Here is a 17,237-nt window from a genome sequence, read left to right as displayed (position 1 = left end):
TTTAACACATTAAATAATATTGTGAAGCACAACGAAATAAATTAAAAATTAACTTACACTTACATTTGTTTCTTCTAGACTGAAGAAATTTGAAACAATCTGATTATTTTATTCATAATAATCAGATGAAAAAAGCAATTTGAATAGTTATTTTCAATAATTATATTCAGGATATTTGTTTTTACACTAATTTACAGACATTAAAGTACATTAAAAATATTAATTTTTTGCAAATACGTAGCAAATTTTCACGATACAATAATATCAAACTACAGAAGGCAAAAAAAACAAGAAACCAAAAAAAAAAAATATTTTCGTTCCTCCATTTGCACAACACAATATGCTAAAACAATAATACAAACCTTCTGCATAATTTGAGCGACTAGTTTGATCACATAACTAAGCTATACGAAAAAAATTGCAGTTAAAAACTAATCAGTAAAATTATTTAAGGGAATAAAATCGATACAGATATTTTCTTGATTATTTTCGGCTGGCAAATCTTGCGGGAGATCATAAAAAAAAGGTATCGAGACAAATACAGTGTATCCCAACAAAAATTATTAATATTAAACTTCCTCTACACTTTGGGATATCCTTATGCAGTAGATATTTGGAGTGTTAACAAACAATACTGTATGGTATATTATTTCGAATACACACAAATCAGTAGATACAATCAATATCAGGGTATTGGTAGATTAAATTTAGAAAAATACACATCATGCAATATCGACTGACTAAACGTCATGTTACATTTACAATTACATTATTATTATTATTGTATAATATCATCATTTCTTACACAAAAAAGCGACGTATGTTACAGCGAATCTTTCATACAGTACTTACGAATAGGTTTCAATCATCAAATAAATAAATTGTACACTCGCAATTCTTTTATAACTTACGTAAATTCAAAAAAAAAAAAACAAAAAAGTAGGTAATATATAATAATGTACATGGAATGACCTTTTTCTTGGACTGAAATGTCCTTACAAATACATATATTGCAGACCCGTCATTTGTTTTTTCCATTGACAATTGTACCTCCCGTTTCTACTCCAGGAATGATTTAATTAGGATTTTACCCATCTGATTTTCTAATCAGTTTGAATGTTTTCCCTTCATGACGCATTAAAACAAAATACTTAATTATTATTCGAGAGCTTCTTTTACTTTAATACAAAGCGAGATAATCTTTTACCAAAATTTGTTCATTCTTTTTCAAACTAAACAAATAAAATTTGGTCCCCAAAACTAAAAAAACACGTCACACATCATTTCTTTGCGCAATAATGTTGTGCGTCAAAACTAAAAATTCCCCTCTCTTAGTTTCTCGAGCAATCACAAATTTGATTTTTCATATTCAAAATAACCCATTTCTCGGATAAAAAAAGGGTAAAAAATAAGAAAAAAAATCACTGGATGAAAAGGGTAATTTTGTATTCAAACTGCAGATACCTGCGTCTCTTCATCATCTGTAATCAATAAAATTGACACATTTGATGTTGCCCAAAAAACAAAAACCAGACACAAACCGACTTACCTTGATCAGTATCGGGATCTGTGTGATAATAATAACCCTGCGTGACTCCCTCATGAGAATGTGCCCTCCCCAATCGATGTAGCCGCGCCATTTGAGCAGCTACACTATAAGCAGGGGGCTGTCGCCTGCTTGGACCTTTCAAAAACGATATTCAAATGTTGGTAATTTTCAAAATTATTTTATTAGAAAAGTAGCATACTATTCAATAAAATTAATAACTGATACCTACTAATCTAAGCAAATGTATCTATTACTACTCCTTTATATTCAAAAACCGCAATTTTTTATTTAATATTTCCACTAAAAGATAACTATTATTATAAATTTTCTGGTAGGTACATTAAACTTTATTACTACTTGAAATTAAGCTGTAAAATAATTGAAATGTTTAGCAGAGCGGTCAGAAACGACAAAAATGCACAATTCAAGGCATATATACAACAAATCTACAGGTCTGTATATACAATTAGTATACAGTATACTCCAACAATTATGGACATACTGTATATATAAAATAAATTAAGCTTCTTTGGATACTTTGTACATATTTACAGAGCATATGAAACGAAGATAAACAATCGATGACGATCGAAAAGTGTAACAAAATATTTGCAAAAAGCATCCTCTCAAGGCAGATAAAGGACTTACCGTTGTACATTGCATGAGGCAAAGGGGGCAAAACGGCAACAGCATGAGGACAGGGGGGCATAGACCCGGCACGCAGACACCATCCTAACCCACAGACATACAGTCACAAACACGTTTATTTACATTTTCCAAACATGTATAACAAACGTGCAACGTATTTATTTGTTTATTTATTACAACCCCATTTTAAAATTTCTAAAATTACTTGAATAACCTACGTAGTATACATTTAATAATTGGATATGCGTTATTTTTACTATTTAAATAAATACAAGACTCTTTTTAATAAAACTTGTAAAAAGTAATTTTAGATTTTAAATCTGAGGCGTATTCATACCATTGCATGACAAAAATTTGTAAATAGAAATCAATTGAAATTAAAAAGGCATATTACAAATAATAAATGTTATTTCCTTCCAATAAAAACGTTTACATATATAACGAAGCAAGTAATGTTATAATATCCACGTGTAGGCACCGTGTCGCCCTCTATTGGGTATTTCAGACTACTGAAGTATTCATGCATTCTAATGTAACTTTATTATGAGTAGTAAATCGGTACCTAAATGTTATTATTTTTGAAATTGCATGAAATGTATAATGAAATAGGGCAAGTAAAGTAAACAAGTCACCACCCTTAAAACTTTTTGATTAATTTAATGTGGGTATTTTTCTCTTGATTAAATGTTTTAAACTCAAGCAGTTATATAAAACACATTTGATCGTCTTTCAACCACACTTATTAAAGGAAAGACAGCAAAACAGTAATTATCTTTTTAAATGGATTATAATCATGCAAATCATTAGATGTGTTATTTTGGGGAAATGTTAAAGCAAACCAATGCAGACATTTAGTAATGCAAAGCTGCCACAGCACATAAATATGATGTTTTGGGAATTGGTTTATAAGTTAGTTAGAGTACACATAAAACCAAATTAAAAATATGCATAAGCAGCCTTTGAAATATCCATCTTATTATTATAAAAGAAAGTGTTAGAGAAGGCAGATATTTTTGTGACTTTTCTTGCATGAAATTTAACTTCTGTTATCTATTTTCTTTCCTTTTCCAAGGTTTTTATAAAATGTATTTTATTAATTTTTAAACCCAATTTTTTTGTACAATTACTTTTAAATTACTGAACATGAATAATTTTAAATATATCTAAAAAAAATATGGAAACAGCAACGTGCAATATGAAAATACGTACCATTGACAGCAGAGGGAGGAGGTTGCCTACTGTTCGGGGGTGGACTGGGAGGACAGCGTGGTTGATACACGTGCGCTAAACCTCCAGAACCGTCCCCTGAACTGTTTGTGCTGTGACCCGAATCTGAAGACGCCACCGAGCCTGTGCCAAAAAGAAAAACATGCCTACGTTCACGAACATGCTCAAGAAAAAGAGACAGAAAGAATACAAAGAAGATGAAAACTTTTATCAAATAATAACAAAGCTGCGGTGCTTTGGAAAAATGAATTCATTGCAAAACTGCGCACATTTATATTCAATTCAATTATTTAATTTCCATTCTGTGTATTGTAAGAGTACGTTTTAATACAATTTCAATATAATATACAATCGACATATATGTCCCTGTGGGTCACACAATTTACAACATTTACATGATTATTAATAAGCAGTGTATTTACGTCTTTGGTTGCAAATTTTATTTAATTAAACTATTATTAAGTCCTTGGCTTACTAACTTTATTTCTTATAGCGACACCATGTTAAGTCTGAACTACATGGCACTGTATATGTATCGCAAAATAAAACAATTCGTGAAATAAAAAGCTAAGGGTTCGATTTTCGAGCTTGATGGCTATAGTCCAGAATTGGTTCTCCCCCCCTCTATGTCCACCTCTCTCACCTCGTTTACCTGACGAATCCCGAACCACAGCTATCAAGCTCAAATAGTAAACGCTCTTAAAATTTGTAAGCTGTTTCTAACAATTCAATTTCAGGCAATTGATCACCATAAACATAAAGATGCAAAAATATTCTTAAAATGTCTTATTTTAAAACTTAAAAGTACTAGAAAAAATACGAAGTTTAAATGTTAATTGATAATGTACACCATAAATTAGGATCTGGTGAAACTGTCAAGTCAAGCATACAGACCACTGTAGTTTGCATATACCAAAAGGTCATTAGAAGTGTTTCCTATCAATGCCATGAACAGGCATATATTCCAAGAGAGTCCCCCCCCCAAATCGACCTCAGTCGATGATATGTTTCTTCCATTAACATTATTTCTATTTGAATTTACTAACGGCACATTACAAATCTACTAAGACCTTTCACAAACATTAAAAAATAACATAACAGACATATGCAATGTGTAACAAAATTATAAATTATATCAAAAAAAGCGCTTAAAAGAAAGTACGTTTATTACATGAGCAATCTACAAAGGTTTAACATAAATATAAATAATAATTTACATAAATAAGCGATGCTTTTGTACATAACAGTCTTTTGTTTTGGATAAACGTTTTTAAATATTGTTTAGGAAGAAGTTTCCAACTGAATAATTAAACAGTACTTCTAGTAGACATAATCTGTCCTGTAATAAAAAAATTTTACTTTACAAACTACACTCTGAATACGTAATTACACAACAATTTTGCTTAGTTAATTAATTAAAATTAACTGTTAGTCAAAATAAATTTATATTATATGTACAACAAATATGAAAGTTTCATATTTTTATCTGCAGTAATTATTTTTTTAATTTGGCATTTTCAACGTAATTATTTCCACAGCCAAAAGGTACTGCAGCACATAATTTAGAAATAACTTTAGACCCCCTGTATTAAAAATTGTACCGTTTTTATTTTAAAGTATTGAAAAGCAAAAATTATTAACTTTTCGATAAACAATTACCCTAACAGCAATAAATTAAAAATGTATTCACAAAGGATTTTTGTAAAATTTATATGTAGTTAGTGTTTTAGAGTGAACATACACAGAATGGAAAAGAGGTAAGCCTAACAAAAGAGAAGTACGAAAGAATATGCAGCAGTAAAGGAAAAAAAAAATGAGAAGTAGAAAAAATTTGTGCCATACCTGAAGTGAGCGTTTTCCTAAGAGGTAAATTACTAAGAGAAGTAACGCTGCTGCTTTCTGCTGAAAGGGCAACAGAAGGCAGCGGTGTGGGGGTGTCAGAGTGCGATCTCTCATGCAATACACGACCACCCCCCGTGCCACAACTACTTGAACTACCGTAGCTCGAATAGCTGCCTGTAAATGGAAAAAACGATAGTGGTGCCGAAAAATACCATAGACCCAATTTTATCAATTCAATAAAAAAAAAGTCTAGACCAGAAAGGTACAAATTTTAGGAAATCATCGGTAGATTTTGTGCATACAAAAGCTTCACATTAATTTTAAAAAACACGTATTTACTCTAAGGCAAAAAATTATTCAATAAACATAAATAACTTAACACCTAATTAATAACATTTTCAGAAACTCTTTTTCATCCAAAAACGTATAAATACTAACGTCAATATTTATTTTCCTTTAGAAATAAATTATTCTTAATTATTCAACTTATTTTTATACGATTGTATATTTTATAGTTATATTCGACATTTTTATCAATATTGTATCGTAAATACCACTATCTCATTCTAGTCAGAGGCGAATCTACTTAAGAGCTATTTAGGGTGCATCCCATGGGGCCCATGAATACTAAAGTCCCCTTAGTCTCCATTAAATACAATAGGCGATATTGTAAAGAAAAAATATCTAAAATGAAGATCAAATCCGATCATAAGGTTGGCAAACGATCAACCGACCCGTGTGCGCATCTACGGGAATTCCCCGGTTGTTTTCGGTCGATGTTTTTTTTTTCGCGTGTACGACTACTAAGGGGGATTTCTCGTCATCGACTTTATTATTGTTAGAACTGTGTTAAAATATTTTATTGTCATTTTTTTTCTATACATCACTATAGACAACAGTTCCTTGACAAAATGGTAATTAGTTAAGTAATTATGTTGGCCCCTAAGTAGTATTAGCTCACGGCCCCACAAATTCGCGATCCGCCCCTGATTCTAGTCAATTATTTGTAACACAATCAGAACGTAAATCAAATAAATAAATTAAATCGTTGCTACCGCAATTATTATTATAATAAAGGTCATATAACAGCAACTATTATTAAAAATAGTCGAACAACAAATTTTCATTTTTGTCGCTAACGCAAAAATTTTAAAAGTTAAAAAACTTACCCGTCGAACTTGGTGCTCTTCGAACGACAGGGCTCGGCTGGGCTAAATTAAAACCCAAGGGTACTGGGGGCTGTTTGGGCTGGTGAGGTCTGGTCTTGGACTGCTCAGAAAGGGCCAGCAACTTTCGAACTGCCTGGGGGGAAGCGGATCCTGAAAAATTAAAATATTTACGATTTACCACCATCCCAGCTTGAAAAGAAAATTGAAACAATAAAGTCGTAATCATTAAAATTACGTTATTTACCTACCGAACTTGGCTGTTGGTGGTTTTCTCTCGTCGCTGGTACTACTAGTACTACTAGTGGTAGAAGGGGCGGGTGACGCGTGCCTTTTACCTCTTTGAGTAATGGGTACAGCGGTGGCGGCACTGCCACCCCCACCGGTTGTACCCTCGCACTCCAGCGACATCTCGTGCAACTTAGTTTCGTCTGTCACCACCTGTAGATTGTTTAAATAGGCCTTGACACGTCTAACCATTTGAGATTCTTCGAACATTTTCTTGTGATTTGGGGCGGCAGCTGACTTTTTCCGCCGCTTTACAGTTGCCTGACCTGTTGTGACAATGACATCATGATTAAAAAGGTACGAATTAAAAGGAAAATAAAAAAATCGGTTGTCTGTAAAGTCGGTTTACTGACGATAATTGAACGTGACAACGTCATAAGAAAATACTGATGGAATGGTTTCATTTTTCAAAAGAAAATTTTAATTTTATTTGTTTGATAGATATTTTGTATGGATATAGAGGAGGTAAATGTAAATGTATTATTGTATAGCAGCTGTCCACGCGGACGCATCGCTCACTCGAGTAGGAGAGAGACAGATGTCGAACGCTGCCGAACGCGGAGGGCGATTGTGCCTCTTTGTCGCTCGTTCCACGCTCTCGCTTGCACTTCAAGCCTTAAATGGAGCGCCTCAGAGCGAGGTAACGCCGCATGAGTCATGTTTTTTCGTGCGTGCAGCTCCATCGAATTATAAGACGTTGTCACGTCAAAAATAACTTACCCTGAGGATGATGTTGCGAGGAACCAGTAGTCATCTGATTAAGAGCGACCATTGCGTTACTAGCAGGTTGACCACCCAATTCCAACATGGTGAGTAAATCGTAAGGACTACTGCACATATTACTCAGACCTTTTATTTCCTTTGCAATCATACGGAGTTTTTCAAAATTTACGAGATTTTCAACGCGAGAATCGTTACCTAGATGTATAAATGTCAGATCTTTCTTTACCACAGGATAAAATGGAATCTGTAAGGATAGATACGAATTTATCGTTAATTTGCTGTAACAAAAAAAAAGATAAAATGCTTTTTCTTACGATTGGAGGTTGATTTTGCTCTGCACTAACAAGTTGCCTGTATTTGCTCATATTCCTCGAAGGGTCCATTAGCTGTTGCAATTCTGCAAACAATCTCTGGTACTTCCCAGGAAGTTTGTCCCACGTTTGTCTAAGTCGAGACACGGCCCCATGTCCCAAACCGCTAATAATGGCAAACATCGAATTGAAATTTTTGCATTCCTTACACTGCCCTGTGAATAAAATAGGAAAAAGGTACAACCAGAAGACACGGATCTTGCAATTAACGCTCATAAAAATAGACGTAATAGGAGTTCCGACCACTTGTTTCCTACAATAAATAACTTACTTGCCACTTTGATGAACTGCTTAATGATCTTCATCCTACGCACAGGATTGTGTTCGCTGCACACTTCGGTAACCACCCAGAACATTTCGCGGTTGACCAGCGCCGCAAATTGGTCCAGCATCGGCGTACCATACTTCGACTTCAATTCGAACAAGTCGTCTATATATTCGGTCGGTTCTATCTGTCTAAATATGCTAAAGTCCTGGCAAAGTAATAAATTATTAGTTGAGCACACCGGAAGCCTAACTGTAACATACTTGTAAGGTCAGTTGAATGGCCACTTCCACGGCGTTAAGTTGCAGAAAATGGACAGCGCTCTCGCGCACCAATTCGGGCGCGAGTTCGTCAGGTACAAGTGTTTCGGTAACGCCGTTCGTCTTCAGGTAGTATCGACTACTGAGACCGATCCTTTCGGCAAGGTTTTGTAACTGGTCTGGAAGTCGACGTTGCTTGATCGTCTGGTTGTCGGTTACCGAGACTTCACATAAACTGAAATTACTGCTCGGATCCGTCATTCCAAACTCTTGCAGGGCCAACATCACCACCTCGTGTGCCGTGGTTTCCTTGTGAATAAGCAGGTACCTGTAGCTTTGGTCTGGCCTGTAAACCTATACGCAACAAATTATTGACAAAATGATATACAAATTCGCCAAAAAAGAAAACCCACTTTTAGAATGTGTTCAGGAAAGTCACTGCCTCTTAAATCGTCGTAACACATAGACATCAAGTCCGGATTACTCTGCGAATGGTACAGGTTACTTCCCAAAGTAGCAGGAGGAGGAACACTATCCACTTGATCGATTCCGATATCAGTACTAAAAATAAAATAGAATGATTAACTAACATCCCCTAGACACAACGTTGAAATTTAATTACTTGATCAAATTTTTTGATATCATTTTCATGAGTGCTTTCTGCAACCTCCTTTTGGCTCCCAACGCCTTAAAGCTCTTTCCACCATTGCTATCTTTCTGGGGACTGTGTAATGTGATCGGTTCTGTACAAGGAGCATGAGGACCAATACCAACAATGAGCCCTTCCACGCTGGACAGTCGCGCCCTAGGATCCGGTTGTAGCCTCGATATCTCTGTCACTTTTCTGCTCCGAGGTCTCGGTGAGTTATCCGGCGTATTGAGCATTTCTTTGAAATGCAAAAGATTCGATTTTACAGTGATGCTTAAGTGGGTTGTTCCTCGAAGAATTTCTAAAGCTCGTGCATGGCTCACATGTTCAAAGCTTTGGCCATTCACTTCTAATATCTGATCGCCTCGTTTCAAGCCTACATCTTCTGCTTTCGATTTTTTATCCACTTTAGATACGAATATGCCAAAATTGCGTTCGTAACCTCCCAGAATTTGGAAGTTCAAGGGCTCGTCGCGACTCGGCCTGGTTAAAACGATGATTCGAACGCGAGCTTTTGCCGCACACGAAATATTTAAAAGTTTCAGTTCGTCCACCATATTCTCTTTCTCAAGACCTTGCTCGAAAGTTTCGAGGAATTCGATCATTTCGGGATCTGTTTCGAAGTCCGTAAAGTGGTTGTTCACCCAAAGTAAAACCACCCGCGTCACTCTGTCCCTTATTTCCGGCTCCTGGAGCCAAACGAGTAACTGATTCGCGACATGAAGAGGACTCGAAATGAATGTTCTATGTGTCAAAAGGAAATCTTCCACATAAGTAGAGTCAGTCAAAGAATTTTCTTCTATCAACTGATACATAAGTCGTTCTGGGGTGCCCCTAATCACTACGTGACCTCGTCGATTACTATCCACGGAACCCCGAAGTTCCGTGACCATAACCAATTGACCATCGACTTCGTGTCTTCGGGTGTTTTCTTCACCCTGATGTTGAATGCGATAGTAATCACTTTGAGTAATACACACGAACTGACAATCGTCAGTTTTTGTACGCATTACGCCCTTGTGATATAGTTTTTCCATCGTGGGAAGAATGCCAAATGCATCTCCCACGTTAAGGGTACGAGGTTCCTCACCCTCTATAACGACCTCTACTGAACCGTTTACCAATACCGACCACGAATCTAATTCTTCGCCATCATTCATTACCAACGTATTTGCTTTTTCGACAACCGCGAACACCTACAATGATCACAGGAAATGGGCATTAAGAACTACGAAAAAAAGACATTTTGCAACATTCGTACCATCACAGAGCATAGAGCCCTTCTCACAGCCAATGTCATGTTCGTAAATGCCTTTAAATGTTGAGTAAATTCTAGAAGGGCTTCTATATCGTCCTCGGTTCTTTCCGATGGGTCCTTCTCCAAACAATCTCGCACCCTGTCCCTTATGGTCAAACTCTAAAAGTTTACACACCATATAAAGAAGAATGCTCAAAAGAAACAGTTATTGAAATTTTAAGATCATATAAAACATTTTCTTTTGAATATTCGAAGGAGAAACAACGGGAACTCACATCTATCCCTTCAGCCAGATCGTCGTCCTCGTCGCTATCAACGACGCTCTCTTCGAGTCCTGTAAGATCGGGTTCGTCCCCGTCAAATTCGGAATGAGTTGATGCCATCGTGTCTGAACCGCTATAAGCCGAGCTAGTGTCGGAAGAATGGGAACCGCGACTGCATTTGTGATAAAGACTAGGCCTTGTCAGGCTTGACCCATACTAGAAGTAAAACATATCTACTGTAACCCCTCACCTATCGAAAATTCACACGCAAAAACCACCCTTATTTATTTTAGAATCATATTGAATAATAAATATATTTTTGCGTTGAAATATATATATCGTATGTATTTTTTGATAAAACAAAATTTGAGTGCGAAAAAACGGGCGATTTTTGGCCTATTTTAGCAATCTTTTTAAATACATAAGTACAATAGAGTAATAACTTGGAATGAAAGTACCTATCGAAGATTTAAAACAACAAAGATAAATGTTTACATTTGATGTTTTATTTATTTATTTGTTATTAATGTAACTTAACGATGTGTATTATTAGTATTTACGATAACCATACATATACATTCGTGGTAGATACATAGATGGGAAAGTATAAATTATGCAAAACCATTTACTATACACACGTATGTATGTATGTATCTATCTGCCGTTCACATACCTATTATTATTATTTTATATTGCAGGTTCATTTCGATAAGAAGGAAGGCCTTGGCTTTTTGCACAGGTGTGCACGCAACAATTATATTGCAAAATGTAAACTAACTAGAGGCGACAGGTACTTACAGTGTCGTCATACATGCTAGCAGTTCGATACTGAGAATGGTCCATGATAGGAGACTGTTGTTGCAACCTATGATTTTGTTCAATGTCGGGATAGTCGATCTGAAACAATCGAAAGTCGTTCTTATCATCATCTACTTGATTAATGATAAGGTATAACATTCATAAAACTCATTACAAATGTCATACACACATATTTCAAAAATCGCTTCCCATCACAATCGATTTCTTGGAAAAACGATCAAAATCCTTATAAAACTGTTTTTAAATAATTAGGTGTAACCCTCTGTTAAATATTTATAATTTTAATCTAAGCCTCAACAGTCTTTTTATTACTTACCTATTTTAATTATCAATGATCTTCATCTATTTATCGTTTTAATAAATTAAACACAGAAGTATGACTAAATTTGATATCTAGGAAGTCAGATAATACATGAGATAACAACAGTAGAGATATAAAACTAAGGGTAGTGCAGTGATGAAAATGCATACCACGGATAAGAAAATTTACAAATGTGGAAGGAAATGAAGAAAAACAAAAAACGCCATGAAAATCATTAACGAAAGAGATGGTAGGCCTTCTCAGACATGAAAGGCTAGTTACAGTGCCGGATAACCGGGTACTCGGCAGTAACTGTGTTGGGTATCCGAGAAACCACTAGGGTTAATGGTTTATGTTTTTTTTTTCTGGCAGGCTTTTCATTAAGTACCATCCTCACCAACGTCCCGTTCAAAAAGTCGTCAAAACACTAAACAAATGAAATTTTAATTCTTAGTTAGAGGATTTTCAAGGAAAAGATTCGAGTTAAAACCAGTGAAACGAACTTATAATGTTTATAAACACTAAAAGGTTCCAAGATAACAAAATCATACTAGTAAATTATTGTTAATCAAAACCGGATATACAAACAAAAGACAGAAATTGTAACAGTTCGGTTGTTATATCGAAACAACTAATAAGTTAGTATCGTAGTCAATAAATGATACAAATTAGGACAAAAGACCTATCCCAATACAATTACAATTACCAATTTTCATTATGTAGGTTTTTAGGCTTTTAGTCATATTAATGCTCATTATTATTAATTTGTCCCATTTTTGTATACATTTGGATAATAACCATCTTTATTAAATTTTATTCGATGGCTGCCCAATAAAACATTTTTAGAATCATTGTAATGCTGATTTTTTTTATATCGGAGATATATTTATTAATACTTATTGTAGGTAGATTTTTCCATTTAAATTAATGAAAAGTAAATTGGTATCGATTTTCGCCAACGGAGTTTTCGTTCATTGAAAAATAATTGAAGAGTAGAATACGCCCCCTCGGAAAGTTTTTTGCTTTTCTCATTTTTTTTTTGTCGCAGCACAGCGCCGTTATTGGAACTGTTTGAATCAATGTCGCGTTTCTATAAAAGGTTTCTAAATCTAGTTCAACAGATGCTGCTGAATAATTTATTAATGGATAGATACCTATGTAGGTGGCGCGGATTTAGGCGACAACGAATGATACAAAAAGATGACAGACGCTTCTTATGGCAAAAAGAGATTGTAATCATTACCTTTTTAATTGGAAAGGAAACGAAGTCACCTTCTAACATGAATAAATAAACATAAAAGTGAAATGAAAGTAAGACGTATACATAATATTAAAGGTCTCAAGTACTTTATTCGCTTCTTTTAATGAGACTCTACTATTCAATTCCCTTTTTTCTTCCTCTGAAAAACATTTTCTCTTTACTAAATGTTATTTAATTTCACTGAATACATTTGGAAATGCGATAGATCAACATTAACAATTCGTGAATCATGACACACTTTAATTTGATGCCCAAAAATATAAGAGATGTGATATTTAGAATTATTACTTATCCATCCATTAATTTATTATGCTGTAAAACAAACTGAATAAACCAACGGAGAAAGTACGTAATACATTTGATAGAAGAAGTGAAAGATTGGCACATTATAGTAATAAAATAGCCGAGTTAGGAAATAAGGATGGGCATTAGAGTGATGTGGGGTTTTCCGCCGTGCGGATGACAAAATACGATGATATCCATACAAAACAACTGCCTGAAGGCCATAAGGAAATATAAAAGGAAAGCAGGAAGATCATTTTCAAATATATAGCGAAAGGACGGTGGCAGCTAATGCATAGATAAATATTTAGGAGCTTCTTTCAATTGTTATTCAAGAAATGAATCAACGCAGTTCTTATTATCTTAAAAATTTATTACAGTATTTGTCTGAAAAATTAGCCAACACTGAAATTGAAAATTTGTAGTGATGAAGATACAAAATATGATTTCCTTCTAAGATCGGTCATCATAAGGTCGCCAATCCTAAAACTGGTTGGACAAGCACCTCCACTGATTCCTATACTAAGCTAATAAAATCTTCGCATTTCCCTAAAATCAGAACAACCCATATCCTTAAAAATTTGTGAACAGTAATCTTATATAGGTCTACGTCTTCTCCTCTTAGTTCCTGTTTATGCTTTTAATAGGTCTCTAACTACCCCTTCAGGTCTGAGAGCGCCCTCTGTTTTCCTACTCATTCTAATACCTTTTCATTTTTAACTTTCTCTATCCACATTTCGAACGCTTCTAAACTTTTCTTTTCCGCCGCACCCACCGTCCACGTTTCGCACCCATACAACACCGTGGTTCAGACATACGATTTAACAATCTTTTTCGAATTTTTAAATTAACCGTTCGCGAACATAGAAGTGATTTCCTTTTGTTAAAAGCAGCTTTATCCCTTTTCTCTACTGCTTTTTCCATCTTGAGTCATCTGACTTCCTAAATACTGAAAAACTGCCAGATCTTCTAATTTTTCGTCTCCTATTTTTATATCCTTAATGTTTATGACAAATATATTAGATCATTAATTTCGTTTTATTCAATTCAGGGGAAATATGTAGGTAAAACAACCGATTATATTAAATAAATTATTCGACAACGACTTAAATTAAGTATAAATGTTTTCGAAATCTATGAATAAAATCAATAATTCCGAACAATTCGTACAATAAACCAAAACTGATCTTCGATTACAATATTTTGTTCAAGAACCATATGGCGACTGTCTCACCTTGTTAAAATATTATCACCTTTCTATCTTCAGAATGTGTATGTTTTTATGTATGCTTATGAAAATTGCAATGATTGTAAAAATGTAAATGAATGCATTAAAAAACAAACGACCTTGTTTCTGCGTTATTATTGTCAATCGGCGATTATAAAAACCACAGCGTATATCAATTATCTCTTGGAAACAATTCCTAGAAAAATTATCGAAGCTTCCCTTTCACAACCGATTTCCGTGTGATATCTTTTCAAAAAATTAAATAAATGTACTTTTAACTTTTGTACTGATGTTACAATCCACAGATATGTATGTACACTGATCAGGAATAACTATTTATACAAATCAATTCAACAAAATTCAAAACTTTGCATAGCAAAAAGGATCTACAATCTACATGGTCCTTACCAATAAAACTCTATCCCTTTGTTTTTTAACGAAGTATTCTTTTTAGTATTATGAAGAGACAGTCGGTATTAGAAAAAAGCTGACAAGTATCTAACTGGAGATGTCCAAAATAGTTGTTAAAAAGCATTTAAACACAAAATGCAAATACTTTTTTATTTGTGTTTCTAAGAATTTTGGATTATACGCATTTATTAGCAAACCATAATATCTCGCAGTTTTCAATTTTACTTAGCTGACGTATATCAATTCGATATTCTTTTGAGGGGCTGTTTTGTCGTAATTACGATAGGGGTGATTTGACAGGTGCTGATATCAATTTGGAACTTTAAAATTGCATGGGCCATCACATTGAACCCGGAAAACAATATCGATCCGATATTTTAGATTATCCATTTCCCAGGAGTTTAGAATTTTTGGGACTCTGTCTCTTTTTTCCCTTTTTAAGCTTCTAATTACATCATCAAAAGCCAATGTGACCAACTTTCATTCATCATTTCTTATAATGTTTGATCGGTGAAATAGTAAAATTTTTAACAGCAAAATATATTTTGCATTTTACAAATAGAAAATACGTTTGGAAAGATATTTTAAATAAATCACATATCTGCATGTAACAGATGCATTCCGTAAGCACTGTTTACTGACAATATTTCAAAATGGCAATTTTATTACTGTCGGTTGCTAATTAATAGATTATTAACTTCGGAAGCTTTTTAAAGTGACTCTTAAAGGATATATTCACCAGATGGCAGACTAATCAAATCTACCTCGTCCCTCTCTCACTCTCTGCAAGCAATAAGTACATGGGAGAGAGATATCCGCTAACACATTCGATTTTTGTCCAGTATTGCCAGACCTAGGCATTTCCCGTATAAGTAAAACAAAAATACTGGTATGCAAGGGAAGAAAAAGTAGGGAAAGAGCGAATATAAAGCTAGGAGACGAAAAATTAGAAGAAGTCGCTAATTTTCGGTATGTAGGAAGTCAGATAAGTCAGGACGGAAGGAGTAGTAGGGATATATAGCAGAGGATAATGCCTTCAATAAAAAGAAGTCACTTCTATGTTCGCGAACGGTTAATTTAGAAATTCGAGAAACGTTGTTAAAGGTGTTTGGAGCACGGTGTTGTATGGATGCGAGACATGGACAGTGGGCGCGGCGGAAAAGGTTACAAACGGTCGAAATGTGGTGTTATAGGCGGATGATGAGGATATCGTGGGTAGAAAAGGTTAGAAATGAAGAGATATTAGAAAGAATAGGAGAACAGAGGACTCTATGGAAGTCAATAAGAAATAGGCAAGGTAGGTTGGTAGGACACCTTCTCATGCATGAAGGTCTAGTCAGAGACATATTAGAGGCAGAAACGGGGGTTAGAAGGGGTAGATTAGATTACTGTTCGCAAATAGTTAAGGACGTGGGATGTTCTAATTTTAGGGAAATGCGAAAATTAGCTCAGGATAGGAAAGAGTGGATGTGCATGTCCAACCAGTCTTAGGACTGACGACCTTACGATGATGATAAAGTAGGACATAAAAACACATTCGTCTGACAACTCTGACTTTTGCCGGTTAACTCCTTGTCGCCCTGAAGTGGGATAAAAAACTTCGTTCCAATAGCGATTGCATGTTATTTAGCGAAGAAATCTGCAATAATAAATTGACGACTACCTGACTCTGAACAACGGAACATGGCCAGGATAAAATCGAACTCCTTTTCGTCCTTTTGTCCTTTTTAACAACAGCATATTTGTTAATCCCATCGCAGCAAACTCCACCGCCTGGCACAAGGAGACTGCAAGGACGACGTCGACAATGACGCCGATAACATAGCGCCGCACACGACCTCCTGGTAATCGTAAGATCCGGGTTTGATGTATTCCGAAGGGCGTGTTTTAACATTTCGTCTATTTTTTTTTCGGCACTTTCTCAACTCGATTTAACTCACATTCGTAATGTACCTATACGTCCGATTACACAACGAACATCGCACCATATTCTCCCTCGCACACCCACGTGTGGCATATTGCACGAAAACAACAATTATAATAAAATCCGTAACATTCAATGAATCGATGTGTCACAAAAGGCACATGCATTTCGAATTATATTCAAGTCCCTTATTACTATTATCACAGTAACTTTTTATTTTCTAAGCACCACGGGATTCCCACAATTTAATAATGTTCTCACAATTGGCAATTTACTACAAGGTGTCTCTGTAGCTATGAGTGTACACCACCATTCAAACATGCTACATTATACCGCTACCTATTAACAACCCTATATAAAAATTTTCAGTCTTCCAGAGTCTCTGAAAGCGTCTCTCACAGTCCTTTACAGTCTCTCAGTTATTGCCTAGGTGTTTTTATGGATCTCTCACAGTCTCTGCATGAGAGACTCGAACGATAAAATTGTTAATTCAGAGATTCGA

General features: G+C 35.0%; 1 protein-coding gene across 5 annotated transcripts; it reads right to left on the bottom strand.

The window, feature by feature from the left end:
• Window positions 1–1,105: 1,105 nt before the first annotated feature.
• Window positions 1,106–17,138, bottom strand: LOC108744268 (rap guanine nucleotide exchange factor 2). 5 transcript variants are annotated; one of them, XM_018479953.2, is made up of 17 exons: window positions 16,475–17,138; window positions 11,308–11,406; window positions 10,522–10,725; window positions 10,250–10,405; window positions 8,962–10,184; window positions 8,753–8,900; window positions 8,343–8,693; window positions 8,086–8,287; window positions 7,758–7,969; window positions 7,441–7,687; window positions 6,684–6,986; window positions 6,436–6,585; window positions 5,267–5,440; window positions 3,407–3,547; window positions 2,198–2,281; window positions 1,550–1,684; window positions 1,106–1,481 (listed from the first exon to the last, which is right to left on the bottom strand). In XM_018479953.2, exons 1-17 carry the CDS (start codon window positions 16,703–16,705, stop codon window positions 1,450–1,452), a joined length of 4,092 nt encoding a protein of 1,363 aa, XP_018335455.1. In that variant the 5' UTR covers window positions 16,706–17,138; the 3' UTR covers window positions 1,106–1,449. The 5 variants fall into 5 exon arrangements, with proteins under 5 accessions (XP_018335455.1, XP_018335457.1, XP_018335456.1 ...); XM_018479955.2 differs by lacking the exon at window positions 5,267–5,440; XM_018479954.2 differs by lacking the exon at window positions 2,198–2,281 and having other exon boundaries at window positions 16,475–17,137.
• Between the last annotated feature and the right edge of the window lie 99 nt (window positions 17,139–17,237).

The sequence above is a fragment of the Agrilus planipennis genome, unplaced genomic scaffold (assembly GCF_000699045.2).
Source record: "Agrilus planipennis isolate EAB-ADULT unplaced genomic scaffold, Apla_2.0 scaffold13, whole genome shotgun sequence".
Classification (NCBI taxonomy): domain Eukaryota; kingdom Metazoa; phylum Arthropoda; class Insecta; order Coleoptera; family Buprestidae; genus Agrilus; species Agrilus planipennis.
This window is presented reverse-complemented; position numbering and strand designations above follow the sequence as displayed.

Coding starts and splice junctions, on each gene's coding strand:
- LOC108744268 (XM_018479953.2), bottom strand. CDS start 16,705: ATGTTAAAACACGCCCTTCGGAATACATCAAACCCGGATCTTACGATT. Junction 8,694..8,752: donor TTCCTGAACACATTCTAAAA/GTGGGTTTTCTT, acceptor TGTTGCGTATAG/GTTTACAGGCCAGACCAAAG. Junction 7,970..8,085: donor GCAGTTCATCAAAGTGGCAA/GTAAGTTATTTA, acceptor TTTTATTCACAG/GGCAGTGTAAGGAATGCAAA.